Below are 25,081 nucleotides of genomic sequence, written 5' to 3' on the forward strand. Positions count from 1 at the left end.
AGGGGTGAAAGTCTACAGCCCAGCCTTTTTTTTTTTTTTGGTCATCAGTCTACTGACTGATGCGGCCCGCCACGAATTCCTTTCCTGTGCTAACCTCATCATCTCAGAGTAGCACTTGCAACCTACGTCCTCAATTATTTGCTTGACGTATTCCAATCTCTGTCTTCCTCTACAGTTTTTGCCCTCTACAGCTCCCTCTAGTACCATGGAAGTCATTCCCTCATGTCTTAGCAGATGTCCTATCATCCTGTCCCTTCTCCTTATCAGTGTTTTCCACATATTCCTTTCCTCTCCGATTCTGCGTAGAACCTCCTCATTCCTTACCTTATCAGTCCACCTAATTTTCAACATTCGTCTATAGCACCACATCTCAAATGCTTCGATTCTCTTCTGTTCCGGTTTTCCCACAGTCCAGGTTTCACTGCCATACAATGCTGTACTCCAGACGTACATCCTCAGAAACTTCTTCCTCAAATTAAGGCCGGTATTTGATGTTAGTAGACTTCTCTTGGCCAGAAATGCCTTTTTTGCCATAGCGAGTCTGCTTTTGATGTCCTCCTTGCTCCGTCCGTCATTGGTTATTTTACTGCGTAGGCAGCAGAATTCCTTAACTTCATTGACTTCGTGACCATCAATCCTAATGTTAAGTTTCTCGCTGTTCTCATTTCTACTACTTCTCATTACCTTCGTCTTTCTCCGATTTACTCTCAAACCATACTGTGTACTCATTAGACTGTTCATTCCGTTCAGCAGATCATTTAATTCTTCTTCACTTTCACTCAGGATAGCAATGTCATCAGCGAATCGTATCATTGACATACTTTCACCTTGTATTTTAATTCCACTCCTGAACCTTTCTTATTTCCATCATTGCTTCCTCGATGTACAGATTGAGGAGTAGGGGCGAAAGGCTACAGCTTTGTCTTACACCCTTCTTATTACGAGCACTTCGTTCTTGATCGTCCACTCTTATTATTCCCTCTTGGTTGTTGTACATATTGTATATGACCCGTCTCTCCCTACAGCTTACCCCTACTTTTTTCAGAATCTCGAACAGCTTGCACCATTTTATATTGTCGAACGCTTTTTCCAGGTCGACAAATCCTATGAAAGTGTCTTGATTTTTCTTTAGCCTTGCTTCCATCATTAGCCGTAACGTCAGAATTGCCTCTCTCGTCCCTTTACTTTTCCTAAAGCCAAACTGATCGTCACCTAGCGCATTCTCAATTTTCTTTTCCATTCTTCTGTATATTATTCTTGTAAGCAGCTTCGATGCATGAGCTGTTAAGCTGATTGTGCGATAATTCTCGCACTTGTCAGCTCTTGCCGTCTTCGGAATTGTGTGGATGATGCTTTTCCCAAAGTCAGATGGTATGTCGCCAGACTCATATATTCTACACACCAACGTGAATAGTCGTTTTGTTGCCACTTCCCCAAATGATTTTAGAAATTCTGATGGAATGTTATCCATCCCTTCTGCCTTATTTGACCGTAAGTCCTCCAAAGCTCTTTTAAATTCCGATTCTAATACTGGATCCCCTATCTCTTCTAAATCGACTCCTGTTTCTTCTTCTATCACATCAGACAAATCTTCACCCTCATAGAGGCTTTCAACGTATTCTTTCCACCTATCTGCTCTCTCCTCTGCATTTAACAGTGGAATTCCCGTTGCACTTTTAATGTTACCACCGTTGCTTTTAATGTCACCAAAGGTTGTTTTGACGTTCCTGTATGCTGAGTCTGTCCTTCCGTCAATCATATCTTTTTCGATGTCTTGACATTTTTCCTGCAGCAATTTCGTCTTAGCTTCCCTGCACTTCCTATTTATTTCAATCCTCAGCGACTTGTATTTTGTATTCCTGATTTTCCCGGAACATGTTTGTACTTCCTCCTTTCATCAATCAACTGAAGTATTTCTTCTGTTACCCATGGTTTCTTCGCACCTACCTTCTTTGTCCCTATGTTTTCCTTCCCAACTTCTGTGATGGCCCTTTTTAGAGATGTCCATTCCTCTTAAACTGTACTGCCTACTGCGCTATTCCTTATTGCTGTATCTATAGCGTTAGAGAACTTCAAACGTATCTCGTCATTTGTATCTCGTCTCGTACCTTAGTACTTCCGTATCCCACTTCTTTGCGTATTGATTCTTCCTGACTAATGTCTTGAACTTCAGTCTACTCTTCATCACTACTATATTGTGATCTGAGTCTATATCTGCTCCTGGGTACGCCTTACAATCCAGTATCTGATTTCGGAATCTCTGTCTCGCCATGATGTAATCTAATTGAAATATTCCCATATCTCCCGGCCTTTTCCAAGTATACCTCCTCCTCTTGTGATTCGCTATTAGTAGCTGCAACTTGTTACAGAACTCAATTAGTCTTTCTCCTCTTTCATTCCTTGTCCCAAGCCCATATTCTCCTGTAACCTTTTCTTCTACTCCTTCCCCTACAACTGCATTCCAGTCGCCCATGAATGTTAGATTTTCGTCCCCCTTTACATACTGCATTACCCTTTCAATATCTTCATACACTTTCTCTATCTGTTCATCTTCAGCTTGCGACGTCGCCATGTATACCTGAACTATCGTTTTCGGTGTTGGTCTGCTGTCGATTCTGATTAGAACAACCCGGTCACTGAACAGTTCACAGTAACACACCCTCTGCCCTACCTTCCTATTCATAACGAATCCTACACCTGTTATACCAATTTCTGCTGCTGCTGATATTACCCGATACTCATCTGACCAGAAATCTTTGTCTTCCTTCCACTTCACTGACCCCTACTATATCTAGATTGAGCCTTTGCATTTCCCTTTTCAGATTTTCTAGTTTCCCTACCACGTTCAAGCTTCTGATATTCCACGCCCCGACTCGTAGAACGTTATCCTTTCGTTGATTATTCAATCTTTTTCTCATGGTAACCTCCCCCTTGGCAGTCCCCTCCCGGAGATCCGAATGGAGGACTATTCCGGAATCTTTTGCCAATGGAGAGATCATCATGAGACTTCTTCAATTACAGAGCACATGTCCTGTGGATACACGTTACGTGTCTTTAATGCAGTGGTTTCCATTGCCTTCTGCATCCTCATGTCGATCATTGCTGATTCTTCCGCCTTTAGGGGCAATTTCCCACCCCTAGGACAAGATAGTGCCCTGAATCTCTATCTGCTCCTCCTCCCTGTCTTACACCCTTTTTAATCCGGGCAATTCGCTCTTGGACGTCCACTCTTATTATTACCTCTTGGCTCTCTCTCTCTACAGCTTACCCCTATTTTTCTCGGAATTTATAACATCTTGCACCATTTTACACTGTCGAACGCTTTTTCCAGTTCGACAAATCCTATGAACAAGTCTTAATTTTCCTTTAGTCTTGCTTCAAACATTATCTACCGCAACGTTAGATATTGCATCACTGGTGCCCTTACTTTTCTTAAAGTCAAACTGGTCGTCATCTGGCATATTCTGAGTTTTCTAATCTATTCTTCTGTACATTATTCTTGTCAGCAACTTGGATGATTGTGTGATAATTCTCGCTCTTGTCAGCTCTAGCAGTGTTCGGAAGGTGTGCATGACATTTTTCCGAAAGTCAAATGGTATGTCACCAGACTCATAGATTTCACACATCAACGTGAATAGTGACAGCCCCTATGTTTTGTAGGCTGTAAAAATAATCTGCTCCTAAGTGTTTCAATGTAGTCCTGCAGGTACAACGTTCGATCAACCATAGAGTCAGGGTTTTCCTCGTCCCTTCTACATTTACATCTACTTAAATACTTCGCAAGCCATCGTGTGGTGCGTACCCTGTACCACTACTTGTTATTGCCTTTCCTGTTCCATTCGCAAATAAATCGATGAGAAAACGACTGTCTGTTTGCCTCCGTATGAGCCCCATTTACGTGTTGTTCGAAACTATCGGTAACAAATCTAGCAGTCCGCTTCTAAATTGCTTCGATGCATTTCTTCAGTCTGACTTGGTACGGATCCCAAACGCACGAGAACTACTCAAGAATAAATCGCACCAGGTTAACCACTCTTTTCTAGAATTCTCCCATTTAACTGAAGTCGACTGTTTGCCTTCTCTACGACGGTTCCCACATGCTCGTTCCAGCTCATATCGATTTGCATGCCCAGATATTCAAACAACTTGGCTATGTCAAGCAGGAGACTATTAATACTGTATCCAAACGCTCCAGGTTTGATTTTCCTACGCATCCGCATGAACTTACATTTTTACGTGATGTCCATTGCCTCACTCCACAAAGAATTCCTTGAAAAACAGTCCGCTAATCAGTATCCTGGTAAAGGAAGCCTCTGAGTTGTCAGATTATTTAAACGGTGCTCCGATATACCAATAATTTCGGAGTCTACATCTACAAGCAGTTCACTATCTCTATCGCTAATAACTCTTACATTTTGATGCAACAATTCTGCTATGCGAACTACCTTGTAGTAGAACTTTCTTCTTTCCGTTGTAATTTGCAACTGACTTCGGCTCCCTAACTGCTGAGGACTGCTGCATGTTTCCTACACCAGGGTCTTCTCCACTCATCTCGGAAGGTTGGTAGAATCTATTGGCTGTACGCAAAGTACAACTGAATGTTTCCTCCTCCCAGCTGCCTCCTTACAAACCGTCAGTTCACATTCCCCATCACAACTCAACTATCTAATTCCTCTTTTGCGTCTTGTAACTGCACCTAAAGGGAACATATCTTACGCTCCTGCACTCTATCAACTTACTTCTGTTACAAATTCTGCATTTCCGGGAGATGATCTCGCTAGAATGCACACTGTCTTCCCCACTGTATTCCCCACAATGAAAATACTTTGAACAAATCTTACACATTACCCCACCACTCACAAACCTACGACAAAGCCCACACTTCTCACTCATGGTAAAATTTTAATAGTTACCGAAAAAACTAGACTTCTATGTTACCTAAGTTGAAATAGAACAGTAGAACCATTTAAAGAACTAACAACAGTGATCCCAAAATTTTCGCTCCACTAAGAAAGCAACTACTTTTATCACTATTACTAAACCAAAACTGTCAGCAATACCACCAAAACTTCACACAATTTCTTATCTAAAACCAGAAATTGAAGCGACCACTTTAACACTCAACGAAATTAAACACATTGAACTAAAATTTTACTAAAATATTTCACAATAAGAAACGTCAGCCGAAAACTACTGTACGAAAATTAATAAATGACTTCAACGCACTAACAGCTTTAAAAACACAGTGGGCGAAAGTCGCTGAAAGTTTATTAAACCGTTATTTCGCCAGAAACAGCACGAGACACCGTTGAAAACTACTAAATCTAGTAGTTGGATAACAGTGCGCAACCAACTTCGTCAAAACTTAAGAACAACTACAGCTGCAACTGCACGCCGCGAAATGTGAACACACTGCTAATATTTGGGTAAACGATTGAAAACTACTAGATTTAATATTCGAATAGAGTGTTCAAACAACTTTGTCAGTACTTAGATATAGAACCGCTACAGTTGAAAACGCACGCGGCGAAATACGACACCCATTTTTCTTACTAAGACATGCACGAATAAAAGCCCTTACTCTTATTTGGCATTTGATTAGTTCGTTTATTACTCTCAAGAATTGTGCGTCTTTAAATTCTAGAAGGCTGTGTCCTGTAGTCACCTTGTGATAACTAGACCTGTCCAACCAGACACTGTCGAAATGTAATGATAACGATAGCTGCCATGTAGCGTCTCATTCCGATGAACTGAATGTAGTTCCTTACATATGATTTCATTATATAATCACAGTTACTTATTTGGGTGCAGTTAAAGTCTGTTATGAAAGCGTACATGGAATTTCCATTCGATTACAGTACCAGCCTTTTGAGTTGTGTCACACATGACAAAGTTTCAGATGCGTGTATACATATTCATGTACATCATGTCGAAACCTATTCAAAAAATTGGGCATATTAACCACAGCTTCTCAGTATATTTATTCCTTAATGAAGCTTGTTGTAAATAATACATCTCTTTTTCCAGCTAACTGCTTAGTACACCGTATCAATACTAGGAATAAGAGCAAATCACTTACTCTTGCCCAGAAAGGAGTCCAGTATTCAGCAACTCATATTTTCAATAAGTTACCAGCAACCATTAAGAGTTTAGTTTCAAACAAGGCACAATTTGAACATAATTTAAAAGAATTTTTGGCGGCCAACTCCTTCTATTCCATCCATGAGTTTCTCAACAAGTGTAGTAGACCATTTTAATGAAAATTTATTATACTTTAATTTTTGACAATACTTGGTTGCAACAGCCAAGTAACTACCTACTGTGTGAATAATGGATGTGTGGAAAGCAGGTGTAAGTCTTAAGTCTGTAAACAGTGGAAGTTTAATTTTAAATCTTGTACATAATCTGACTGTTCTTAACTGAGGATCACTGAAATGAATAATTTAATTTTTGACAATACTTGGTTGTAATAGCCAAGAAACTAGAAAATGTCTGAATGGTGGATTTAATGAAAGCAGATGTAAGTATTAAACCTGTAAATATTAGAAGTTTAAATTTAATTCATGTAAATAATTTTACTGTTTATTGACTGAGGATCATTAAAATCAATGAAACTCAAGTTTTTCTAATTACATTTTTGTAATGTGTTTATCTGACATGTTCCACACCCAGGAGGATTCCCTGTTTTATGGTTCTATGGAATGAATAATTAAGCTTATATAATCTAATCTTATACACTTCTCTCCGAAGAGGAAGTGAAGATGCCACACATTCCATTGCTACATAGAGGTAACGAAGCCTTTAAACCCAGAAATATTCATTGGATATGAAATGAGAATCGAAATGGGCTCGAATGTAATGCACCCCTAATTTTTTATGACTCACATTCCCCTTTGCATCAGATGGATGAAAGTGAGTACTGACAAATCGAGGAATGTGGAAGTGTATGTGGGTGTGGCTTGGCTTGGTCGCAGGGGGCCGACGCAGCTTCCACCGCGCCTCGACGCACCGTCCCCCCTGCTCGTCCACTGTGCGCTCGCTGGAGATCATCGTGACGCTGGTGCTGCTCTTCCTCATCTCCTGGACGCCCTACACCGTCGTCACGCTCATCGGCCAGTTCGGGGACGAGTCGTTCATCACGCCGTGGGTGGCCTCCCTGCCCGCCTTCTTCGCTAAGGTGCGTATTTGTCCACCAACGTGTCATTCAATACGAAATAGCGGAAGTCTTAAAAGCGGGAATTTCATCAGGATCTGGAATTTCGTGAGTAAGGAAGGCGTTGTCAATGGCCACAACTTGAAACCTTTACAGGTTATTAGTCAAACGTACCTAGAAAAGAGCAGAATTTGCAAGATCCTCCCTCGCATTTACCGTAGACCATGCCATTGGTGCCGTTTCTGAAGAAGTAAAATTTGTTAACATCGAATGTAGATACAAGTGTTGAGTAGTTATTTCTGATTGCATTTGTCTGGAGCGTAGCCATTTATGTACCTGAAATACGGACAATAAATAGTTTAGACAAGAAAAGAATACAGGCTTTTAACACGTGGTGCTACAGAAGAATGCTGAAGATTATTTGAGTAGACCGCGTAACTAATGAAGAAGTTACCTCCCATTACGAACATGGGTGCCCTCACCGACTGTGATGTGATTTGTAAATGGTAGACCACAACAATCAGTCGTCCCTTTGTTGCAGGTTTTATTTGGCAAATCCAGATTCCGGCTGGTGCCTAGCCAAAACTGTGACTGACGCCCGAACAACAGGGCAACGACAAGCATTGAGATTATAAAATAGTGTGTTGATAATTGCTAGGCGCTAGCCGATATGTGGATTTATTTCCCTAACATAATGATGCAAGTTATTCTAGAGTCGGTTCCTGCTGTTGAGAAGGACTTCGAGAAAGTGGCTGAACTATGGAGTGGGATAGAAAGAATTTTGCTCTGATAGGAATGGGTGTTTCTGCTACCGTATGTTGTTCAGGCAAGAGCGTTAAAGCCTTTGTACAAGTTTCTTTTTCAGTTCAGCACGGAAAAGGTTTCTGTGTTTTTGTTGAGCGTGGAGATGTACTGATACCTTCTTGCACTTTGCAGTTATGCGGCCAGTCAAATTAAGGTTTTAATGTATTGTGACAAGTAGGCTCTTTTTCGAAAGAGAGAAGTTGATATTAACCCTATCTGGGATTCAAAATGGTACGGATTTTCGGTATTTCAGGCTCATGAGCGTAGAATAACCGAACAGTAATCCCTGGGTTTCGGATGGGTTCAGCTTTAACCCTGAATCCTGCGTCCATTTTGATAGTCCACGGAGTCGCTATTGAGATTCTCTTATGATTAGTTTATTGGTAGGACCTAATTCTGAAACCTATAGGACAGTTGTTACAACCCGCACCCATTATGACTTCATGGTGCTGGACATGACGCATTACTGGCGAGACGTCAGTTATGAGTGCCTGAAGTCAACGAGTAATCTGCAGGATTCTGCATCCGGTCCATGTGTCTGAAATCATACAAGAGTTCTTCATCAACTAGTGAATGCCAATGTTTCTTGACCTCGTTGTCGTTTCTCTGAAACACATTTCAGTTGGACTCGTCTGAAACTGACCAACCACACGGCGTCCACACTCTCTGTGTACTAACTGCTAGCTCTTCACGAAATAAGATAGCTGTATCTGGCCTGGAGAGTATTCTAACACTGTTGCTATTTGTAGTAAAATGTTTCAAGTGTCGAGCACTGTATTACTGACGTGTGTGTTCGTCAGGCGTCGGTGGTGTACAACCCGATCGTGTACGGCCTGTCGCACCCGCACTTCCGCGCGTCCATCAAGCAGTACCTGTCGGGCTACCGGGGGCCGTGCTCCGCCTCCGGGCTGCTGCCCACCGCGCCGCCGCCCACCACGTGGGGCAGCCTGGTGCTGCGCCGGCGGCCGCGCGCCGCCTCCAGCCCGGGCCACGTGCAGCACGTGCGCTGTTTCCTGCCACCGCAGCACCGACACCTTCACCACTACCACAGCGAGCCTCCAGACCCGCCCTCGCTCGACGGCAGCAGGTCACTGGTACGTCTCTTACTTTTTATTCGATACATACGAGGGATGAACATGTTTATTCTTCATCTCTACATATTTTCAGCTCTCTGCCGGAAGAGGGATCCGAATGTTTTTCGTGTAATTGGGTGGTGTGTAACGTAACAATGTGTGTGTGTGTGTGTGTGTGAGAAACAGCGTGCTGTAATCGTGTCTCGAATTCGAAGAGTTCGTCCATGCATAGAACAGCCTCTCTTTCAGCATGACAAGGCCTGACCACACACGAACTCCGCGACTTCTGCAACAAGCCGATGCCTCAGTTTCACTATCATCGATCATCCTCCATATATCCAGAATGAAATTTTCACACTTCAGCGGAGCGTGCACTGATATGAAACTTCGTGGCAGATTAAAACTATGTGCCGGACCGAGACTCGAACTCGGTTCCTTTACCTTTCGTGGGGAATATCCTTCCTTCCAGGAGTGCTAGTTCTCCGAGGTCTTCAGGAGAGCTTCTGTGAAGTCTGGAAGGTAGGAGATGAGGTACTGGCGAAATTAAAGCTGTGAGGACGGGTCGTGAGTGAGTCGTGCTGGGGTAGCCCAGATGACATAGCTCTTACCCGTGAATGGCAAAGATCCCGAGTTCGATTCTCGGTCCGGCACTCAGTTTTAATCTGCAGGAACTGTCTTATACAAACGGTTTTGTAGATTCTTAATGTTGAACACAGAGAGCTTTAAAGAGCATTGCTGGACAGAACAAGAGGTTAAATTCAAAGTAAAGGCCACTTATAATCATAGACACATATTCTCAAAACCGATTTAGTAAAAATCAGATGCATTACATCATATACAAGAGACACCCACTGAGGAGACCAAATTTATGCTATAGCTCCTAATATCGTGTCAGACCACCTTTTGGCCGACGTAGTGCAGAAATTCGAAGAGCCTTTGACTCAACATGTCATTTTAAGTCTTCTGCAGAAATAATGAGCCTTGCTGTCTCTATAGCCGTCCATAATTGCCGTAGTATTGTCGCTGCATTTTTCTGAGCACGAACTGACATCTCGACTACCTCCCATAAATGTTCAGTGTGACTTCTATCGGGGCTCTGGGTGGCCAAATCATTCGAACGAATTATAAAAGGTTTTCTTCAAACCAATCGCGAGCAATAGTGACCCTGTGACATGGTACATTGACATCCATAAAAATTCCATTATTGTTTGTGACCATGAAGTCCATGAGTAGCTGAATATAACCATTTCCTGTCAATAATTGGTTCAGTTGGACAGAGGACCAAGTCCATTCCATGCACACACAGGCCGCACCATTACGGAGCCACCACAAGATTGCACAGTGCATTATTGATAACTTGGGCATGGCTTTAAAAGCGGTGGCTCGTTTTTGTTTCTTTTTTTTTATTTTCACAGGTTACTATTCGTTGCTGTAGGGGCTGTGATTTTTTGATATTTTTTGTCTAAACCAGCAAGGCAAAACGCAGGCCACTACTTCCACCACATCAAGTGGATTTAATGCTCACGTACTCACACTGAGCCGTGAACACTTCGCAGTTTATCAATGGGGAATAGTTGAACATGATTACTACTGTTATCGATGCTATGCGTGCAATGGTCGTGCCAGGTGCGCGATATGGAATCTTTATACTATCGTTAGTGGCGCGAGACCTGCACGATCTTATAGCAACCGTTATAGCTCCGCATTATTCTGTTACACTAGGGGTGAGTTCACGTAAGGTAAGAGAGAGCATGTAAGATTTACGGACTCATTTATTAAACAGTTGAGAATCGAACAATAATACAACCAAATGGGGGTGGGGGGAAGAAAGATTCGAGTTCAACAGCCTGCCCTAACGTACGTTCATAACACGCCATGATAGCAGGATGAAAGGAATTTTAGTAAAGATCGCCGTATTATCAAACAGAATCCCATTTATTAAAGGAAGGGGTTGCAGGCGTTCAGCGACCACCACCAGGAATTAGCCAAGACTAAGAAGATGCTACTGTGCGTGAATCGCTCGGTAGCCTGCCGTACTAAAGCAATAAAAACAGCAAGACGCGAAACTATTCACAATGACCTATCAGGTTCCCTGTGGGCCGCAGGGCGCGAATCTACAGTGCACGTCGGCGCTCATGCTTACCGAACTTCATCTCCTGGAAGCGGCACCTCCGGTCTCCGGCACGGCCACACCGGAACTGCCAGCTACTGCCCCTTTGTCCACCACGCATCCGCGGAGGGCGGTTGGCGCCCGCCAGCGAAGAACGGACGCGCACATGAACTGGCCAATCATAGGGCCGGAATTTCACAGGGAGGTGACCTCGCGACGTTAAAATTGAGCAGAAATAGCGGTTACATGGTTGGTAAGGCAGGTTGAGGAACTGAGAACAGGAGAAACTTTGGCCACTACAGAATGTTCAGACGACACCACGCGCTACCCTGGCGATCGGAAAAGGGATGGGAAACTGGAAGCCATTATGGCTGCTAGGAAGACTGCTGCCCCAGCCCATAAATAAAGAAAATTCCTGGCGCCAAGCTCCTCTCACAGAATAGTGTGAGACAAACTGTAAAAAATCGTCAAATAAATCAGGCAACCCATACAAATTTTTTACGCTATCTGAACTATTACTTTACCGAGTACCAGAATGCTGGGATTAGAAATGTGAAATACGAGCACTGGATGGTGAATGAAGTGCACGTCTTTCAGCTTCGTGAGGTCTGCGACACACCCGAAGCCTACTATCAGCTCTTACCAACTGATATCGGGACTCATCTGAGCAGGCCACGGTTTTCCAGTCGTACGGGTCCAACAAATACGGTCACGAGCCCAGGAGAGGCGCTGCAGGCGATGTCGTGCTGTTAGCAATGGCACTCGCGTCAGTCGTCTGCGCCATCGCCAATTAACAGCGTACTTCGCCGCACTGTCCTGACTAATATGTTCGTCGAGGTTCCACACTGAATTTCACTGTTATTTCACGTAGTGTTTCTTGTCTGTTGTTAAGTGAAGGCCGTCGATCATTGAATTGTGCATGGTGAAAAGTAATGCCTAAAATTCGGTATTCTCGACACGCTCTTCACATTGTGAATTCCGGATTACTGAATTCCCTAGCAATTTTCGAAATGCAGTGTCCCACGCACTGTAGCTCTAACTACCATTTCGCGTTGTGCGCCGTAATCAGGTTGAAAATCTTTTCACATGAATCACCTGAGTACAAATAACAACTCCGTTAGTGCACTGCCCTTTTATACCTTGTCTACACGATACTTTCGGCATCTGTGTATATGCATATCGCTATCCCATGATTTCTGTTAGCCCGAGGTGGCCGAGCGGTTCTAGGCGCTACAGTCTGGAGCCGTAGGTTCGAATCCTGCCTCGGGCATGGATGTGTGTGATGTCCTTAGGTTAGTTAGGTTCAAGTAGTTCTAAGTTCTAGGGGACTGATGACCTCGGAAGTTAAGTCCCATAGTGCTCAGAGCCAACTTCTATTACCTCAGTGTATAAAACACCAAAATAAGGCACATAATTTGCGAGTTTACAGAAATCACACAGTGCCAGTAGCCGCCCAAATATACAGACGGTGGGCAGAAACGGTGAATAAACAGCTGAGAAGATGATTAATAGACAGGCAACTAGTTCGGTAAATAGCAAATGGCAAATAATGCTGGCTGGCTATAATCAACTGTTCTGCTGTTTTGTCAAAATAGATGCCTTTTCCACAGATCTGTGAGAAGTTTATAAAAGTCGTTTTCTAAATGCCACGTGACCGAACCAAACAACGAACCTCCGATAAATAAGGCACTAAAAGATGGCTAACCTGCCCTATATCACGTACATATAGACAGAATGGTTCAAATGGTTCAAATGGCTCTGAGCACTATGCGACTTAACTGCTGACGTCATCAGTCGCCTAGAACTTAGAACTATTTAAACCTAACTAACCTAAGGACATCACACACATCCATGCCCGAGGCAGGATTCGAACCTGCGATGGGAGCAGTCGCTCGGCTCCAGACTGTAGCGCCTAGAACCGCACGGCTACTCCGGCCGGCCTAGACAGAATTAAACACGATTCCAACTGAACATATGACACCAATGCATAGAATACGTTTGACTAGCACTGGAAGCATTAAACAGTATTCTAATTAAATACAGAGCGCCAATGAAATAAGCCAACTGGGCAACACTAAGCACTAAACACTAATCTAATTAAAGGCTGAAACCATTAATGAATTAAAAGGCTGGTGACTATTAAATAAATACTATTTCTGTAAAATTCACGACACTAGATAACACATCAATGCACTGCTGGAATGTAATACAAGACACTTTACAGAAGGCTGGCAAACACGGTGTAAGTAAAAAGCCAGGCAAGTAAATTACAGAATGAATTAAAATGAAGCGCATCCTCCGAATACAAACAAGACAGCAACGCTGCTCAGTAATGTGGCGAATAGATCACACATCAAAATACAATACATATTAGCCACCAACCGCTATAACATGTCCATAAAATCGACAAAAATACAGCCTAGTAGCAAAACATAAACCAGCGCCTGTGGCTCACAGCACTCAGACGCGCAGAATGACACTCATATCAAGCACACCCAAAAGCAACGAGAATTTAGTGGCTCACCTATAGATTGAGAACAAAATGGCCTCAGCATACAGTCCACAGCAAGGGCACGCATCGCTACACAGAGCAGGTCGTTGCCTTCAATGATCAAGATGCTGAAAGTTAAAATCCAACTGGTATGCCGGCAACCACAGCTCTCCACAGATCAATCATGCACTTTTCAGCGATGTTCAGACCAACAGTGCACACACAAACACGCCCTGAGTAATCGTGGACCTCTAACTGCCAACCACTGCCAGCAAGTCGCTTCCCCATAGCTAGCCGAGCACGCCTCTACATCCCAGTCAGCCGCTGCTTAAGCGACCTTTTGCGACCAGGCATCCTCTGGTCTTCCAGCAACGAGCTAGAGCCAACACAGGGCCGTTGCAATCGATAGTGTGCAACCAAGGAAATCGCAGGTGCACGTCACATGTATACTTGATCAATACACAAGTATTACGGAGATGCTTCGGAAATTGAAAGGAGAATCCCTGGAGAAAAGGCGACGTTCTTTTCGAGGAACACTGTAGAGAAAATTCAGAGAACCGATATTTGAAGTTGACTGAGAAACCATTCTACTGTTGCCAACGCACTTTTCGTATGAGAACCAGGAATATAAGATATGACAAATTACTGCTATTGTGGAGGCATATAGATACGTTTCCCCTTGAGCTATTCGCGAGTGCAACACCACAAGAAATGACTGGTAGTCGTGCAAGGTACCCTTGCCATCATATTGTGGCTTGTGGAGTATGTATGTAACTGTAGATGTAGATATACGCCTCGTATAAGGCTTCCCCAGCATTAGGGCTTGCTAGATATTGCACAATATTATACTTCGACTGACTCTAGTTCGCTGTAAATGTTATAGGGCAGTCCAACTTCATGGCCACCACGTTAACCAGATATAACCCCCATTGACTGCTTTTTGTGGGATTACATTAAAGATAAAGTGTTAATTTCACCATTTCACGATGCGCAAGCTCTCACAGCATGAACATAGGGTGCTGTAGGGACATTTATGGAAGGGACGTTGCCAAATTAGCCGGCTACGATGGCCGAGCGGTTCTAGGCGCTTCAGTCCGGAACCGCACGGCTGCTACGGTCGCAGGTTGGAATCCTGCCTCGGGCATGGATGTGTGTGATGTCCTTAGGTTAGTTAGGTTTAAGTAATTCTAAGTTCTGTTAAGTCCCATAGTGGTCAGAGCCGTTGCCGAACTGAGTCTACCATTTGAACCAAATCGCAACTGTATCTAGCATAATGCCTTAGAAGCAGATGTTTGTAATAAGGTAAGGAGTTTATGTTGACCATGAATAACCATCTGCATTGCATAGGAATTATAGAATATGCCCAAATGAAAAGCATACTAATGTTACATGTAAAGAAATTTTAATAACGGTAGTATACGAACAGCTCATGTAAAACTGTAAAATTATACACAACTGGCAATGACTTTGATACACGGAACAGAATGCGTAAGAAGGAAGTGGAGGGCTCCAGTGAAGAAATTCCTGGTCTGATGAAAAATCCGGTTTTCAATGATATCCTGCACTTCCTTGTCATAGGTGAACCTCTGACTTTTCAGAGGTTGTTTTAAGTGGCGCAAGATATTAGAGTCACACGGCGAGATGTCGGTGTTGTACAGGACCTTCTATGAAAATGTTTGAAGGGGGTTTGGCGTCGTCTTTGCCGTATGTCACGTAGAATTGTCCTGAAGGAGCACTATTCCAGTCGAGAGCTTGCCCTTGTGCTTTTTGGTGATAACCTGTTCTAGGTCTAGCAGGTGTTGCAATACTGTTTAATGTTAACTGTTCCACCTCTTGCAAGCTTGTCGATGAATGGAGGTCCTTCTTCATCGAAAAAGAAACTGCGCATCACTTTTCTCCTCTTTTCTTCTCTTTGGGGCAGACTGGGGGGAAGCAGCAATCTCATACTTATTCGTTTACAGACGTTGTCGAAGAGTCGAGACAATTTTTTATCGCATGTTGCGATCTGAGCAATGAAATCCGTGCCTTGCTCAACGTACTGCATCGGATGGATGAGGCAAACGTATATTCTCGCAGTCTTCTGAATCTCTGAAAGATGTTTCGGCGCCCACTGTGCCCGAACTTGTGCATGACGCCGTTTCACGAGGATTATGTAATGCACAGTTCCTTTCCTTATCCACAGTTCTACAACAATGTGCTCTTCGACAACCGAAATCGTCGCACTGGTGACGACAAATGCGCCAGTCCAGGGTGCTTACATGGCCTGCATTATAACACTGACACCACCTAAGTATCGTACATCATGCGAGACACTGCTTTCCACACTCCTCTTTCATCAAGGGATACCAGGAGTAGAAGTGTGAAATTGGAATTTGGTTGTAATAATTACGCGTCTGCTCACAGAATGAGATTTTCACTCTGCAGCGGAGAGTACGCTGACATGAAACTTCCTGGCATAATAAAACTGTGTGCCGGTCCGAGACTCATACTCGGGACCTTTGCCTTTCGCGGACAAGTGCTCTACCATCTCAGTTATACAAGCAAGACTCATGACCCATCCTCACAGTTTCAATTCTGCCAGTACCTCATCTCCTACGTTCCTCGTCTCCTTCCTTTCGAAGTTGTGAGGGGAAGTCGGGACTATATGGAGGATGAAACTTCCTGGCAGATTAAAACTGTGTGCCGGACCGAGACTCGAACTCGAGACCTTTGCCTTTCGGGCAAGTTCGAGTCTCGGCCCGGCACACAGTTTTGATCTGTCAGGCAGTTTTATAGCAGCGCACAATCCACTGCAGAGTGAAAATCTCATTCTGGAAACATCCCCAAGGCTGTGGCTAAGCCGTGCCTCGTCAATATCCTGTCTTCCAGAAGTGCTACTTCTGCAAGTTTCGCAGAAGAGCTTCTGTGAAGTTCGGAAGACGGGAGACGAGGTACTGGCAGAATTGAGGCTGTGAGGACGTGTCATGAGCCATGCCTGAGTAGCTCAAATGGGTAATGCCGCCACGGTAGCTCAGCTTGTTCGGTCAGAGGGTTAGCTACCCTTCTGCAACAAAAAACTGAGTGAAAAGATCAACAGAGAACCTACATGGGTGTAATCGGACGTCCACCTCAAACAAATTCAACGAACAATATAGAACAAAATGAGATTAAAAAATAGATTTCAATCTACCAGAAAGTTCCATTCCACTTCTGAAACTGATAAACAATATTTTATTCAAAATAATCTCCACTTCAGTTTATACATTTATACCATCCATTCGGCACGCTATGAATGCCAAGGGAAAAAAATTCTTCTTGTGAAGCGAACCAGTCAGCGAGCCATTTTCGTATATTTTCATACGAATTGAACCATTGTTCAGCGAGAACGTGTCCCAGTGATGCAAGTAAATGATAATCGGACGGAGCCAAGCCTGGAAAATAAGTCGCATGCCCTAGTATTTCCCAACTGAACGCTTCGATCGTTTCCCTGACCCGTTTTGCTGTGTGTGATCATAGAGCAATATGAATTTTGTGTTGCCTTTTTCGTATTCCTGTCGTTTTTCACGTAATAACTCCATTTACATCGATCATTTGCTGTTGGTAGCGATCAGCGTTAACGGTTTCGCCAGACATAACAAATGACATCCTGCTGATCCCACCAAAGCTGATCTTCTTTTCTAAGCGATTAGGTCGTGCAGCAGATGTCGATGGTTTTCCTGGATTCACCCATGATTTACGACGCTTAGGTTTCTCAAAATATATCCAACAATTCCTGCCGTTCGTTGTCTTAGAAATTTTTTGTTGGTTTCCCGCGCACGTCGTTTCTCACATCAGAATCACATCTTTCGAATTTTTTGAACCACTCGAAATACTGTGTTTTTCGATGTATGTTCGACGATAGCTTCGACAAGCGTTCGACGCGATTCTACAGCAGCTTCCTTCAAATAATAATAGAAATCCTGTCCGCAAATCGTAGTTTATAGGCACAAAACTCGACATGTTTACAGGTTTGAAATAGATACCGATGCATGGAACTTGGGTCACTGTGTGCCAGCCATTCCAGGAAGCAGATGGTGCTGCAGACGCGGTCTCACCGGCACTTCACTGATGGCTAGCACCATATACAGGTAAAGTACGGTTTTATACTTTTACACCTTGTAATTTTGTGAAGCGGGCTGTCCTTCTGTGCGAAGGAATTGGATAACTACTATTTCTGCTGATTTGGAGGTATCCATAACGCAACGAACAGCAGAAGCAGACTTACTGCTAAATTATGAGGATTTTGCTATGAAGATATCAACTTCGCAACTGGGAATACTACCAGGTCATCTATCGGTAAACGTATGACCCCTCCTCGGATTACATAGAACGTCTACAAGCACATTCCCCCTCCCTCCCCTTTCCCCATGGGATTAAAGATACTCTATGTGATCAAAAGTATCCGGACACCTGCCTGAAAATTACTTACAAGTTCGTGGCGCCATCCATCGGCAATACTGGAATTCAATGTGACCCACTCTTAGCCTTGATGACAGCTTCCACTCTCACAGGCATACGTTTAATCAGGTACTAAAAGAAAAGGTTTCTTGGGGAACGCCAGCCCATTCTTCACGGAGTGCTGCGCTGAGGAGAGGTATCGAGGTCGGTCGGTGAGGCCTGGCACGAAGTCGGCGTTCCACAACGTCCCAAAGGTGTTCAATAGAATTTAGGTCAGGACTCTGCGCAGGTCAGTCCATTACTGGGATGTTATTGTCGTGTAAGCACTCCACCACAGGCTCTGCATTATGAACAGGTGCTCGATCGTGTTGAAAGATGCAGTCGCCATCCCCGAATTGCTCTTGAATAGTGGGGAGCAAGAAGGTGTTTAAAACATCAATGTCGACGTGCTGTGATAGTGCCACGCAAAACAACAAGGGGTGCATGCCCCCTCCATGGAAAACACGACCACACCATAACACCACCGCCTTCGAATTTTACTGTGTAGACACACTAACAGATGACGCTCAGCGGGCTTTCGCCATATCCACACCCTGCCACATTGTGTACCCTGATTCGTCATTCCACACAAAGTTTTTTCACTGTTCAGTCGTCCAATGTTCACTCTCCTTACACCAAGCGAGGCGCCGTTTGGCATTTGGCGGCGTGATGTGTGAAATCCAAGTTTGTCACCTCCCACCTGACTGTCACAGTGTAAGTAGGCTGTTTAGGGTTTTTTATTGGTAACGCCACGTAGCACTATGTATGAAAATCACTGGCTGTGCTGTGTGCAGTCTGTGGCTGGTTTGCATTGTTGTTTGCTATTGTAGTTTTGGGCAGCTGGATGTTAACAGCGCGTAGCGTTGCGCAGTTGGAGGTGAGCCGCCAGCAGTGGTGGATGTGGAGAGTGAGATGGCGGAGTTTTGAGAGTGGATGATCTGTAAATTTGTAAGACTGGATGTCATGAACTGATTATTTATATATATATATATATATATATATATATATATATATATTATGACTTTTGATGACTATTAAGGTAAATACATTGTTTGTTCTCCATCAAAATCTTTTTTGGTAACTATGCCTATTAGTAGTTAGTGCCTTCAGTAATTAGAATCTTTTATTTAGCTGGCAGTATTGGCGCTCGCTATATTGCAGTAGTTCGAGTAAGGAAGATTTTTGTGAGGTAAGAATTCATGAAAGGTATAGCTTATTGTTAGTCAGGGCCATTCTTTTGTAGGGATTACTGAAAGTCAGATTGCGTTGCGCTAAAAATATTGTGTGTCACTTTAGTGAATGTCTGAGTACGTTCAGTTTTGCTCAGCTGTTTGGGAGTCAAATAACATAAGATGTTTATCAGCACAGTAATTCATCAATTTTTCTAAGGGGACGTGACAACAGTACTTGCAGTGGATCCTGATGCGGTTTGGAATTCCTTTGTGATGGCCTGAATAGATGTCCGCCTATTACACATTACGGCCCTCTGTCAGCAGTCTCTGTCAGTCAACAGACGAGGTCAGCCTGTACGCTTTTGCGCTGTAGATGTCCCTTCACGTTTCCACGTCAGTGTCACATCGGAAACAATTGACCTAGAGATGTTTAGGAGTGTGGAAATCCCCTGTACAGACGTATGACACAAGTGACACCCAATCACCTAACCACGTTCGAAGTTCATTTTGCTCTCTCACGATGTCTAATGACTACTGGGGTCGCTGATATGGAGTACCTGGCAGTAGGTGGCAGCACAATGCACATAATATGAGAAACGTATGTTTTTGTGAGTGTCCGGATACTTTTGATCGCATAGTGTAATACCGCCATAGTAAAGGCTCCTTTCTCTTATATTCCAGATCTAGAGCAACATCTCGCAAAAGACTGAGGATCTATTCCGCCGTTCCACCCTCTGCTACACAGTAACATAGTCCACTCATCTCCACACACCTCCTGCACTGCCAGCTGATGTGACAGTATGGACGCTTGCGTACTTTCCAGATGTCGAGCAGCCCTCCGATGGTGCGCGGCCACCGCTCGCTGGGCGCCGCCCCCGCCGCCTCCTGCGTGGTGCTGCAGGGGGAGCGCCGGCGCGTCTGCTGCCTCAGGGAGGCGATGGCGGCCGCCGCCGCCGTCTGATCGTTGCCGCACCACTGCAGCGCTCCTTGCAACTCCGATGGCCGGCAGCCGTCCCCACCCAGCGGCGGTGCGGCTGGTTGCCCTCTGACGTGTACTGTCTGTGAAGTAGCACGGAACGACAGCCGGCCAGTCTACCACATGCAGCAGGCGTTTCATCTGTTACAACTTCTCTACGGGTGATCCAATGTGCTACATCGTTGCTGTCTGACAAAAATGTAGCTGAATCGCGTGGTAACTAAGCAACCGCTCCATAGGCGCTATGTAATATGTGTTGTGTAAGACTACAGCATACAACAGTGGACATGGGCCCATTTACTCCTCGAACAGAGTGGGCAGTGCCTGGTCCTTACTTTTCCTTTAAGAAGTCCTTCACTACATTGCTAGGAACAGCGCGGAAGAATAAAAAGTCAAGGGAAAATACAAGGTGTATATCGAACGACCACCGTCATAATACGTGTCAGGGACAAACTAAAAAGTTCTCTATTTTCAACAGTGCCACATAAATAGCCAAATTCCAAGGTCATTGGCGTAGACAAACATTTTTGCAGCACTGGAACACTGATACACAGAAGAATTTCGACGAAAAATATATGGACTGCAACAGAGTGACAAATTTTGACCAGAATTTTCGGCCGCTCTCTGTAACACCACGGTCGCACAATTACGGTATGCTCGGTTTCTTCCAATGAGACTGCTTACGTCCATGTCCGCCGCCAGTGCGGGCTAAGACATTTGGAATATACTTGCTACGTGTTGCCTTGTGTGCCGCATTCGCATGAGGAAAGTTCGAAGAGGTACATTGCGTTCTTGAGACAACATACCTGCATCCAAGCCGTTAAGCTGCTGTGCACATCCTCAGTATGAAGCTCTTCAACCAAGAGGATATGGGAGAATCTTAATTCCTCATTCACCTCATATCAATAATGTAAGGAAGCCGCAGAAGAATTTAATGATAACCTGCTTCCGAGTCTTCTGGAATAGCTTCCAACGTTTCTGTGACTCATCAGAAGCTTTTTCTTCTCGTCCTGAATTTAAGCCCATTCATGTACGTTACTGCCCATCACTTGGCCTCCCTGCGGCCCCACGACAGCGCGCTTTTTTCCGACAGAAGTACCTCCTGCTGCTATACTACCTCCCAGAAAGGTTGTGTAACAGCGTCCAGTACTCATGTCGAAACTATTTTTGTTCATCATTCTGAGAGAGGAATACACAAAACATGAAAACTTATAATTTGAAACGTAATTTTTTTAGGTGCAGTGAACAGTTTATGTTAATGGTAACAAACACTTCGTATGCAATGGGGTAACGCCATTTAAAAGTATCACGTTTCAGGATCATCAGATATGTATTAAAGGAGTGATCTTAAACCAGTTCTCACAGTGTGAAGAAATAGTGTTGCTGAGAAAGGGGGAGAAATAATCTGAAATACAAACTGCCGCTAAAAATAAATTATTTCTGGTGGGCTAAGTTTTCTGAGAATTCTAGTAATAGACTACAATGTGAATATGGAAGGAGGGCAGAATTTAATTAGTAAACATTCATTGCTGTGTGCAAGTGGAATAATGGTATAGAAAATTGGTCAAACTTCAAGTGGGACGAATTGTCATCCAGTGATTTGTCATCATTGTTACTCGTATACAGTTACACAACAAGGAAAACAGTGAGATGTTCAAGACATTAGATTGCTGCATAAATGGGTTGGTGTGGCAGCCTTTCTTATTTAAAAAAATGTAATATCATATTTTGGGACGTTCTCTTTGTATGGATTTTTGTTGGTTTTCAGTTTTAATTTGTATGGATAGTATCTGCCGAGGATTGATGAAAGGCACAGGAACTGGTAGTTGGCCTTGAATCAAATAAATATAACATATTTCCCATATATAGGACAAGAAATCCATTACATTACTGTGTAATTACACTGCGAGTTAAGTCGCTCGAAACAGAAACTCCCTTAAAATACCTGAGAGTAACCAGCCAGAGCGACCTTAACTGAAATGACGACGTAAAACAATTAATAGGAAAAGCAGATGTCAAACTGATATTCGTCGGAAGAAATGTGATTCATCCACGGAAGAAATGACTTATTACAAAATACTTATTCGACAGATTGTTGTACTTTTATCGTCAGAGTAGGAGCCCAACTAGATTGAATTAATAAAAGAGATACCCCAGATCCAACGAAGACCTTCGCGTTTCGGCATAGGATCGTTTAGCCGGCGCGAGAGCACTCGGCCGAAGGACCACAAACGCCAGTGTAGACTCTACAAGAGAGGCTTTGTGCATCACGTATAGGTTACCTGCTGGAAGTCCGAGGGAATGCCTTACAGGAACAGTCGGGCAACATATTACTTTCTCCCACATACGTCTCGCGGAATTACAACATTGAAATGATTTGATAAATCAGAGGTAATACGGTTTACTATCAGTCCTTCTTCCTAAGCGCTATTTGCGAATGGAACAGGGAATTTGCTATCGAATAGTGGTAATAGAAGTACCCTCCACCACACACCGTAAGGTGCCTTGTGAAGGATAAATGTAAATGTAGAAGGCTGATTGACAGTTCTTTCAGTCTTACAGATTAACACGATACGTTTTTGTAATTTCAGAACGTGAGAAACATGTAGTGAATAAGACCGTAGGAGAAGACAAGGGCCAATATACCGAACGTCTTTTGCCAATACTGTTTCAGAGGAAGATCGCACTGTAGTACCTTCTTTCATTCGTCAGGAGAACGACGAAATAGCTGATATCGAAATATATTATCAAGGGATAGAAAAACAACTGAAATAGCTTAACAGGTAGAAGGTCACTGGACCTGACGGGATACCAATACGATTCTACATGGCGTATACGAGAAAACCTGCCCATCTCCTAGCAGCACTGTACCGTAGGTGTCTTAAACAGCGAAGGTGTTCTGATTACTGGGTCGTCGAACAGACGACCAAACTAGACTCCTGTATTTCTGACGTCGACCTGTTGTAGAATTTTGAACCATTCTTTATGCTCGCATGCTGTGACGTTTCTGGAAATCGAATATCTTCTCTGTAGAAATCAACATGGGTTCCGCGAAAAGTACGGTAACATGAAATCCAGATCATTGTTTGTCCATGAGATAAAGGTGGTAGACACGGGCACACATAGGAATGCCGTGTTCCTTGACTTCCTTAAGGCGTTCGATGCTGTTTCGCACTGATGCTTGATTAACTGTACGGAAGAGTTTCTAGAAAACAGAACATAGCATGTCGTTCTGAACTGAGAGAAATCTTGAGAGAAAAAAGTAACTTCGGACGTACCATAAGGGAGTGTTACAGGTCCATTAATTTTCACAATATACAGAGTAATTATAATTAAATTTCGATAATTAAGCCAATGTAATTGAAAACTAATTGGGTACCCAACTTTATAAGAAAGGTGTTCTGACTGTACGCTGCAGAATTTATTTTAGTGTCGTGACTTGCCCTTAGGCGCCGGTTCTGGTACGGCGACGCATGAGGAAATCGGACTCCAAAGACCGAGGGCACGCTGCTTGAACGGCACACGTTACTGTGGTCTGCTTCGAAAATACGTGATCCTTGCTTTACGGGAAAGACGTGCTGTGAACACAAAAGTTCTGATGAGCGATGGAACTCCACCTCACATTGTTCGTAAAGTCACTCGGTTATTCCGTAATGTAATTGGAGTAAACCGAATCATTGGCTGATTGTTCCAAATTGCGTGGCTGCCAAGATCATTAGATTTAAACCCGAGTGATTTCTGGCTATGGGGTTGCCTGAAGGGCAGCGTTTATCGAGGGGACACAGACACATGTTGTAGGTTGAAGATGACCGAAGCGAGGGAGAAAGCCAGCATCCCACCTGAGATGTTTCGGTCGACAACAGAACAATCAATAGCACGATTCCTGGCTGCCGTGGATGCAGACGGTTCTTACAATCGGCAAAATTTGTGACATGGAACGTACACATGGTCTGCAATAAACAAATGTTACATTCTCATGCGGGAATTAATATATGTATTTTCCCAATGGTTTATTCGTTATTTCTCTTACACACGTCCTTACAAATGCTTCCACAAAGCTTCGCTGTCATACGTTGACTCGTTTCTAATGTAGTCCCTCCCAATAACCACCTTGTGCTTTAAAGACGTAGGAGACAATATTGGAAGTCCGATGAGATATTCCGCGGATGGTGCTGTTTTATACAGAGAAGTCGCAAATGAAGAAAATTGTAGCGAAATGCAGAATGACCCGCAGAGGATCAACGTGTAGTGCAGGGTTGGTGTGTGTGAAATCCTATGGGACTTTACTGCTAAGGTCATCAGTCCCTAAGCGTACACACTACTTAATCTAAATTATCCTAAGAACAAACACACACACCCATGCCCGAGGGAGGACTCGAACCTCCGGCGCCGGCCGAAGTGGCCGTGCGGTTAAAGGCGCTGCAGTCTGGAACCGCAAGACCGCTACGGTCGCGGGTTCGATTCCTGCCTCGGGCATGGATGTTTGTAATGTCCTTAGGTTAGTTAGGTTTAACTAGTTCTAAGTTCTAGGGGACTAATGACCTCAGCAGTTGAGTCCCATAGTGCTCCGAGCCATTTGAACCATTTGAACCTCCGCCGCCGCGCGGGATTAGCCGAGCGGTCTTAGGGGCTGCAGTCATAGACTGTGCGGCTGTTCACGGCGGAGATAGGAGTCCTTCCTCTGGCATGGATGTGTGTGTTTGTCCTTAGAATAATTTTGGTTAAGTAGTGTGTAAGCTTAGGGACTGATGACCTTAGCAGTTAAGTCCCATAAGATATCACACACATTTGAACAATTTGAACCTCCGACGGGACCAGCCGCACAATCCTTGACTGCAGCGGTGCTG

At 43.9% G+C, this 25,081-nt stretch overlaps 1 protein-coding gene across 1 annotated transcript in view; it reads left to right on the forward strand.

Annotated features, from left to right (window-relative positions):
• LOC126468583 (melanopsin-like) overlaps positions 1-20,219 on the forward strand; it is a 165,292-nt gene extending 145,073 nt beyond the window's left edge. The window contains exons 6-8 of the mRNA XM_050096565.1: positions 6,975-7,177; positions 8,758-9,051; positions 20,082-20,219. Of these exons, the coding sequence (XP_049952522.1) occupies positions 6,975-7,177; positions 8,758-9,051; positions 20,082-20,219 (635 nt within the window). The remainder of the gene's footprint in view (positions 1-6,974; positions 7,178-8,757; positions 9,052-20,081) is intronic.
• Positions 20,220-25,081: the final 4,862 nt, after the last annotated feature.

The sequence above is a fragment of the Schistocerca serialis genome, chromosome 1, assembly GCF_023864345.2.
Source record: "Schistocerca serialis cubense isolate TAMUIC-IGC-003099 chromosome 1, iqSchSeri2.2, whole genome shotgun sequence".
Classification (NCBI taxonomy): Eukaryota; Metazoa; Arthropoda; class Insecta; order Orthoptera; family Acrididae; genus Schistocerca; species Schistocerca serialis.